The sequence below is a fragment of the Populus alba genome, chromosome 14 (genome assembly GCF_005239225.2).
Source record: "Populus alba chromosome 14, ASM523922v2, whole genome shotgun sequence".
Classification (NCBI taxonomy): Eukaryota; Viridiplantae; Streptophyta; class Magnoliopsida; order Malpighiales; family Salicaceae; genus Populus; species Populus alba.
Genome location: NC_133297.1, coordinates 8,056,091 through 8,064,839, shown reverse-complemented (window position 1 = coordinate 8,064,839; position 8,749 = coordinate 8,056,091). Strand labels below are relative to the sequence as shown.

The following is an 8,749-nucleotide window of genomic DNA, read 5'->3' as shown; positions in this document are numbered from 1 at the left end:
TATTTTAATATATTTTTCAAATTAAACATTTTAAAAAATAATATTCATAACATTATCAACCAAGCTCAAAAAAAAAAAAGAAAAAAAACAGAGAGAAAAACTCTACTCGTTTCTCTCTATGAGTATAATAGAGTTGATTCTACAAATCCAACGGCAGATTATTAATCCTTAACTTTTTGCATTTTTAAGCGAGAATTTATTTAATTCCTTCAGATAGTTTCCTTTCTTTGCTTCTTCTACTTCTACTGTTGCTTCACTTGCGTGCTAACTACGGTGGATTTTCTTAAACATTTATGTTTTTATAAAATTTTTAAATTAATTTACTCGTTTTATTTTAATGTATTAATATTTAAAATAAAAATTTTAATATATTTTTAAATAAAAAACACTTTATAAAATAACATGTATATATATGTGTCATTTTCTTTTGTTTCTTGCAAAAACTAACTAACCCCTTTGTCTTTCTTCCTCTCTCTCTCTCTCTCTCTCTGACTTATAAAACTCTCTTTTCATTCTCTTCTTTTATCGTTTTCTTAACTCAGATCTCTCTCTGCCCCTCTCCTCCCTCTCTCCCTCTCTTTATTTTCTCTCCGGTGATGATCAGATCAGATCCGGAGGAGAAATATTTCACTAACCGTCCGATGCGTGGACTTTAACTGAGACTGTAAGATTTCTTTTGATGGGGCAGTGTTACGGTAAAACCAGTCCAGCTAACGAAAATGACGCAACAACCGTCACAATCATTGCTTCCTCCACCGATCACAACCAACCAACGTCGTTAACTTCCTCCACCTCGCGTAACGGCGTGCTCTCGGTGAAAAACACTCCAGCGAGGTCCTCCTCTACGCATCCGAGCCCCTGGCCGAGTACATATCCGCATGGTGTGGCCGCAAGTCCGCTTCCCGGTGGAGTGTCGCCGTCCCCGGCGAGGGCGTCGACGCCGAGGAGATTTTTTAGGAGGCCGTTTCCTCCGCCGTCTCCGGCAAAACATATAGCGGCGTCGTTGGTTAAGAGGCTTGGTGGTGGAGGGAAACCGAAGGAGGGACCGATTCCGGAGCACGGCGGAGTGGAGGCGGAGCAGCAGCAACAGCAACAGCAGTCGCTTGATAAGAATTTTGGATATAGCAAGAATTTTGGAGCTAAGTACGAGTTAGGGAAGGAAATAGGTAGAGGGCATTTTGGTCACACTTGCTCTGCTACGGTTAAGAAAGGTGCACTTAAAGATCAGACTGTTGCTGTCAAGATTATATCTAAAGCTAAGGTAATAATTCAATGCTCTCATTTCTATTTTTTCAATTTGATTAACGAGGGGTTTGTTTTTGTAATTAGACTAATATATATTTCTATTTTTTCAATTTGATTAACGAGGGGTTTGTTTTTGTAATTAGACTAATATATATTTCTATTTTTTCAATTTGATTAATGAGGGGTTTGTTTTTGTAATTAGATTAATAGATGTCGTGCTTAACTTGTTGATGCGTTAGGGCTAATTTTTGTCAGTTATTCAAGATACTGGCAATATGCCGCAACTCTCGGGCTTGGTTTGGCTGTGCTGCTTACTTGAATGGAAGCATGTTCGTTTTTTTAGGGGTTTGAATACTTGTCAACGTGGAAGTGGAAAATACAATGAGAATTTTGAGGTATAGTTATCAGCAATGTATTCCTGCCATGTGTTGCAAGAATTTTGAAAGGCGGTCTGGATTACTTAAGTCAAACTTAGCTTGTTTCGTGACTGAAAATATGGATGTGAATATTTTGGGAAGAATGGAAGGGACATAGTCGTGTTAGTCACTATCTGATAATGATTCGAGGTATCTGGTTGGAAAAGTTTGTGTCAGAAACTGAATTTTAACTGAAGGCACTAGGTGAAGAAACTACTTCATAAGCATTATTTGGAAGATCAAAGAGGATATATTACACGGGTTTTAATGAAGAGTGTTGGTGAATGGACAAGATATTTGAGTAAGGATATGCAGTTCAATAAATGAAATCTGATGGTGGTCATGCTGATTTTTTTCCATTTGCAGACCTGGAAGTTGGCATTGAAAAAATGTTTGATGCTTAAGCTTTCCTTGTTTAGGGAATATCCGTAGTGGTAAAAAAATTCTGCAAAATAACTAAGCACCTAAGGTAATTGTGTATCATTTAGACCTTAAGAAAAGGGATAAAGATCAGTCTGAGTTTTAATTTGATGTTATCTGTCTCTAAATTTATTTACTTTTAACGATGTTAATTGTATATTGATGAGGATGACACACATGGATATGGTTATCAGCATCTGATGCTGATATGAAAGCATTGTATGAGCTTATGAGCTGTGACAGTATTGCAACACAAACTTACTTGGTCAGCGTAACCGCGTTCCCACTAAATTTGAGTTTTTTATTTTTTTTTGCTAAAATTGAGTGCGGTTTGTACTTTTTGGATCGTTTTGATATGCTGATGTCAAAAATGATTTTTAAAAAATAAAAAAACATCATTGACATGCATTTCGGCACGAAAAGTTATTTGAAAAACAACCGCTACCACACTGCCAAACACGCTCTTAGTCCTTATGGTGATTCATGTCCTTGCCTAGCCTTTTGTCTCTAAAGAGAGAAACAGTAATGAGAATATTTCCCTGCCAGAGTTTGCAAATTTGATGATACTTATTGAGTTCACTTGTATTATTGCAGCATATAAGCATTCAAATACTGAAAGCATAAAACAAAGGGTAGTTCACTTACAAACAGCATTCTCAGCTTTAATTGTGTCATCAAAGATGAAACTTCAGTGAGGATGACCTGGAAAGATAAATAGGACTTGATATGGCGTGATCTTGTTTATATTGCCATGCATTAGAGAATAACTAACTCTCAAATTCTTTGATTCTTCTGTGAAAATGCAGACAATATGTGAGTGGAATTAGTTTCATGACACAAGTTCTATTAACCAGATCAATGGTTCACTAGCTAAAACTGAATCTCATTGGAAATGTGTTGTTTTTGTGAAAACTATCCAATACGGATATTCATGGAAAGAATTCAGATATCTTTAATACCTTCATGGAAATGTATAATGTATCGTGCATCATAGGTCTTAGGCATCCTACTTTTGGACTATCAAATATGTATTTGTAATAGTTTTCTTAACCTATCATTTTGTATTGAAGACATTTACAGATGCGAGTATGCACAAACACACTCAGAATTATAAATGTTCTATTTCAAGGTCCTATCTAATCTTCTGTTACATCTTGAATTTGTTTATGTGGTTGGTAGTTAAACCTGTAATTACTTTCTTTTTGTGCAAAGTGATCTTTCAACCCTCTTTAATTGCACACTGTGCCTTGAAATGAATTTCTTGCTGCATTTCATTTACTTTGGAAATTCAATTTATTGGTCCTGCTTTTCTTACATTTACATTCTTCTTTTAAACACTGTTTTATAACCCCCCTGAGCCCTTTCCGTACTGGAATCTTAAAAGAGTTTCAATTGCCAACTTGTCATTCACTTGACACTGTACAAATGCATAGTAACACACATGTTCTTGAATGTGTGCTCATGGGTGCATGTGTACACTCAAGGCAATCTACCCCCCTGGGCAATGCCAATTGCTCATGCCAGTGTATGACAGACATTCTGTGGCCTTTTTCTTCATCAAATGTGTATGTATATGCTGATGATCAAAGTTTTCCTCTTAAACCTGTATTTTCTAATCCCAATCCTTGGTTGTTTTCCTTGATTGCTTCAGTTATTACTCCTTTTCTTTTATGTGCAGTGATCAGATTTATGAAATTCTGAATTCTTTTCTTAATTAGGATTAATTGCCTTATGGATTGTGCAATATCTAAATTTTCACAAGACTTGTTTGGCAGATGACAACCGCTATATCAATTGAAGATGTTCGTAGGGAGGTAAAAATACTGAAAGGTCTATCGGGACATAGGCATCTTGTCAAATTTTATGATGCATGTGAGGATGCCAATAACGTGTACATAGTGATGGAGTATGTCTTTTCTTACTTTCTGTTCTAAGTTATGCATGAAATATAATTGAGCTTTGTCAACATTGCGTCTTTTTCTTTAGCTTCTCTCCTGCAGTATTTGTAAATGGCACCTTTTGGAATGTTTTGCTTGGCTAGAAGTCTTGACTTTTGTTTGTGTTGTGCAATTTTAAACTTTTAACTCTGATGTTTGGTGGATTACTGTTTGCTTATCAGATTGTGTGAGGGAGGGGAGCTTCTAGACAGAATTTTGGCAAGGTAATGCAATAGTCTTTGCACTGGTGATTAACTATATATATATATTTTTTGACTACTTGCCTTGGCTTGGATTATAACCATGATGGATGTTTTGTGTGAAATTATCATCCACCTACCCTGAGCAGAACCAATCTAAATTGTATGTTCTGTTGAATGGTTCTTGCATGGTTGAAGTGTTATCTACTGATATAAGCATAACATTTTTCTCTGCTGCAGAGGAGGAAGATACACAGAGGAAGATGCAAAAGCTATAATTGTGCAAATCTTGTGTGTGGTTGCATTTTGTCACCTTCAAGGCGTCGTACACCGTGATTTAAAACCAGAGGTTTTTTTCCTCATAAACTTGATGTTTTGTTGTTTCATGTAAATAGTTTAGCATTAAGTTTTATCATCACAAGGTGGTGTCATTGATGGTGGGGGCTGACAGTGTTTATGGGGAATTTTCATTCCATGCTTGCTCATAACTGATCCTCTTTTGTTACAGAATTTCCTCTTCACTTCAGGCAGCGAAGATGCTGATATGAAGCTTATTGATTTTGGCCTCTCAGACTTTATTAGGCCAGGTAATGAGCAGAGCTTCCTATGTTTTTTGGTCAACTCACAGAGAATACTATCCTTGCCTCCACCATGCCACAAGTAGATTGATTTAGTTTTATTTAACTGAATGGGTTGGGTCCCTAAATCAGAGATGAGATTTTAAGTTTTTGCCTGATTACTCTGGTTATTTTCTCTGCCATAGCTATCTTTACTTGTTCCTTGCCTGTTAACTAGACATCTATATGCATTATTGACTGATGCAACAAGTGTTGTGACAACGATTTAGACTTGATTGTGCTAATTACAGTATTAAGCTAAATTGATGCAGGCTGGTAGCCTTGATAATATAAGAGCATGAGTATGCCTGCCAATTTTTTGATTTCTATGTTATTTGTGCACATGATTTTCTAGTTTAAACTATACGGCTTTTATAATATTTATAACTTTCTTACTTATTAGTTGATATTGGAGAGTTTTTAATGATTTATTCTGTGTGATGTTTGCAGATGAAAGGTTAAATGATATCGTCGGAAGTGCATACTATGTTGCACCTGAAGTCTTGCATAGATCTTACAGTCTTGAAGCAGATATATGGAGCATTGGTGTTATTACTTATATCTTGATATGTGGAAGCCGGCCTTTCTGGGCACGGACTGAATCAGGAATTTTCCGTGCTGTGCTGAGATCTGATCCCAACTTTGAAGATCTACCCTGGCCTTCTGTCACTCCAGAGGCCAAGGACTTTGTGAAGAGACTTCTGAACAAGGATTACAGGAAAAGAATGACTGCTGTCCAAGCTCTAAGTAAGTTTGTAATTCCTGTATTATTTTATTAAAACAGATGCCCATAACGTTGACAAAACAATGGATTTACCTAGATGGTTTTGCAAGTCGTTCTACAAGGTTATGGCATTCTTTCCTGTGATGAGAAAGTGTATGGGAGAACCAAAGTGTATGTTAGATCAGAAGGATCCTGGATTGTATTTTTTAATTGATGATGGATGTTAAATGGTCCCCTTTGGAAGCAATCCTCACTTGTAAAGTTAAACAAAAAAGACTATTCCAGGAGCTATTTGGTTGTGTCCATATTGCTTAAAGGTGGTTGAGGTGGAAGTGACTTAAATATTTTGGAAAATGTACATCACTTGCAATAGTTGGATGTTTGACATGTGTATGAAATTTAGTCTATACCTATATTGCATGTTGCATCTTATTTTCTCATTGACAATTTGATGATTGTGAGAAATTTACATCTCACACTTCTTATTTCTTGATTTCTTTTAGCTAATGAAAACCTTGGTAATTGCAGCTCACCCGTGGTTGAGGGATGATAGCCGACCTATAAATTTAGACATATTAATCTACAAGCTAGTCAAGGCATACCTACATGCTTCACCTTTTAAACGTGCAGCGCTAAAGGTACACCCTCCCTTATTAATAAGAGCACATGCGTGTGTGTGTCTTCCTTTAAGAATTTTGTATTGTATCTTAATCCTGATAGTGAAAACATTATTCACCATGTAGATTCAAAGCTCAATTTTATTCTCGAGGGAAACATAATCGGTAATGAAGTGAGGAAATATGTTCACGTGCAAATAGGCTCGCCATTTAGCGTTAACTATACCCCTTAAGTACTAAAACTTTGCATTACCTAAAGAATTCCTTTTGAAGAGAACCTTCAAACATTCATCAGCCCCTAGTTTGATGTTCTCTCTCTCTCTCTCTGTCTCTAATTTTTTTGTGGTTTTGTTTTTTTTTGAGGTGCAGTTTTTAAATTTTATTTCTGTATCTAATTACCAAAAATCCTTGTATGATTATTTGTTCGGATTCCTAATCTTATATTTGATTGAAACTTCCTGATTTGTATCTAAACTATTTAGAACATGGCTTTCTTTTTTCTTTAAAAAAACAGAATTTGAAACTAAATTTGGCACGATATTGTTAAAAGATAAATTAAAAGCAGCTTTCATTGTCCAAAGCATCCGGAGACTGGGCTGCTTCAAGTAAACATAGCCATGATTTGTTAGGTATAAGTGAAGCTCTGTCTGGCTCTATTTCTAACCTATTCACTGACTACTACTTTTTCTGATGCAAAAAGCATAATCATCAACATGGCTGAATATTTCAACTATGCTGAAGCTTAAATGTGAAATGGTTAGAGTGTTGGATTGATAATTGTCTATTGCATATCAGCTGACATTTCTTTGGGTTCCTTTCTTATACAGGCTCTCTCAAAAGCATTGACCGAGGACGAGCTTGTCTATCTCAGAGCTCAATTCAGTTTGTTGGAACCAAATGGCGACGGAAGTGTTTCACTTGATAATTTCAGAATGGTTACTGCTTTTTCCATTTCAATCAATTTCAGTAGTATACAGGACTATGGGATTATAGTTTTTCTATAAAAGAAATGCAATTTCTTGCAGGCTTTAGTACGCAATGCAACATATGCCATGAGAGAGTCGAGGGCTCCTGAAATTCTCAATGCGGTACTCTTATTTAGTTCTCTGCTTGAAATATGATAACCAGCAGTCACGGTCTCTGCATTTTAAGAATTATGTTGATTGCAATTTAAAGAAATATAAACTTATGAATTTTCTTTCTTCATGAAAGAAGTTCTTGCATTTGAATTTCAAAAAATACATTTTTTTTTTTTGGCTTTTGGAGGTTTACTCGCACCAATTATGATTGTCAATCCACTTAAAACGCAATGGCTTCTCTTTTCATTCTCTGTGAAGATTATGAACAGTTTTGATTTTTTACCCTTCAGAGTTGATGGTTATCCTTTTCTGAGTGTCCCTCTTTTTTTCAGATGGAATCCCTTTCTTATAAGAAGATGTACTTTGAAGAATTTTGTGCAGCTGCGATCAGCACATATCAACTAGAGGCTCTCGAGGGGTGGGAGCAGATTGCCTCCACTGCTTTTGAGCATTTTGAAGAGAAGGGTAACCGTGTCATCTCAGTTGAAGAATTGGCAAGGGTATGTATGCGACTGCTGCCGTTTGATTTGTGCTACCTACACATTGCTATTTGAATATCATTTTAAATCTCTCCTCTCTGCAGGAATTGAACGTGGGCCCTTCAGCCTACACATTCATCAAAGATTGGATCAGAAACTCGGATGGCAAGCTTAGTTTAATTGGATATACAAAATTTTTACATGGTGTGACGCTTCGTAGCTCAAATACGAGACCCCGTTAGTTTAGCTTTTGACATATAGTTTTTTTTTTTTTTTTTTTTTTGTTCTAAAAAAGTGTGGCATTGGAGGATTTGTTTTTCATGGGCGGGGTACAAAAAAGCGTGCATAAGTGAATATACTGTAGCGGAGTCGGTTCTGAGATTGTTGGGGCAAATTTTTAATTTAAAGTTTTTTCTTGGGTCATTCCTAATTTTTGCCCCCCCAGAAAAAAAGAGGAAAAGAAAGTGATTTAGCTCGGTTTATTCGTGGTTAAAATGGTCCGACAACAAAAGTTAGTTTCAATCTCTCGATAACAGTGGTCATAGGAATTTTGTAGTTGACTATAACATGTAAAACGTGTTGAACAGTACTTGTTCTTATTGTTAGGCCGAATGGTGGAACACTTGTGCTCTTATCAACTCTGTTCATAAATGATCTGGCCACCATGATGAAACGCTTGCCTGACCCTTCTCATGTATTTAAAAAAAAAAAAAAAAAACTAAAATTCTAAAAAAATGCATCTTCAATCACGGTCATTTTGTTTGTTGTTGTTTTTTTTAATTCTTTTAGTATTTATAATTTTTTTAAAATCTGAAGAGAAGAAAATAAAACAAGAAATAAAGAATAATGAGTGAAAGGATGCTCCAGGAAACATTATTCTCCAAGCAACTAGGGAATGAGGGTACAAGAAAGAACAAGAAATTTAAAAAGAAGAATAAACAAAGGCTTGTTTTTTCCCGGCTTGACCAAAGCCCAAGACAGCGGCGTCAACACCATCACGGATCACACCGCGCCC

At 36.0% G+C, this 8,749-nt stretch overlaps 1 protein-coding gene across 2 annotated transcripts; it reads left to right on the top strand.

Moving 5' to 3' along the window:
- Positions 1-450: 450 nt before the first annotated feature.
- LOC118041203 (CDPK-related kinase 3) lies at positions 451-8,157 on the top strand. 2 transcript variants are annotated; one of them, XM_073404467.1, is made up of 12 exons: positions 1,121-1,261; positions 1,501-1,640; positions 3,857-3,987; positions 4,201-4,242; positions 4,459-4,567; positions 4,727-4,805; positions 5,286-5,582; positions 6,088-6,197; positions 7,004-7,111; positions 7,202-7,264; positions 7,588-7,755; positions 7,839-8,157. In XM_073404467.1, the coding sequence occupies exons 2-12, from the start codon at positions 1,521-1,523 to the stop codon at positions 7,974-7,976; spliced, it is 1,365 nt and encodes a 454-aa protein (XP_073260568.1). In that variant the 5' UTR covers positions 1,121-1,261; positions 1,501-1,520; the 3' UTR covers positions 7,977-8,157. The 2 variants fall into 2 exon arrangements, with proteins under 2 accessions (XP_034904325.1, XP_073260568.1); XM_035048434.2 differs by lacking the exon at positions 1,501-1,640 and having other exon boundaries at positions 451-1,261.
- Positions 8,158-8,749: the final 592 nt, after the last annotated feature.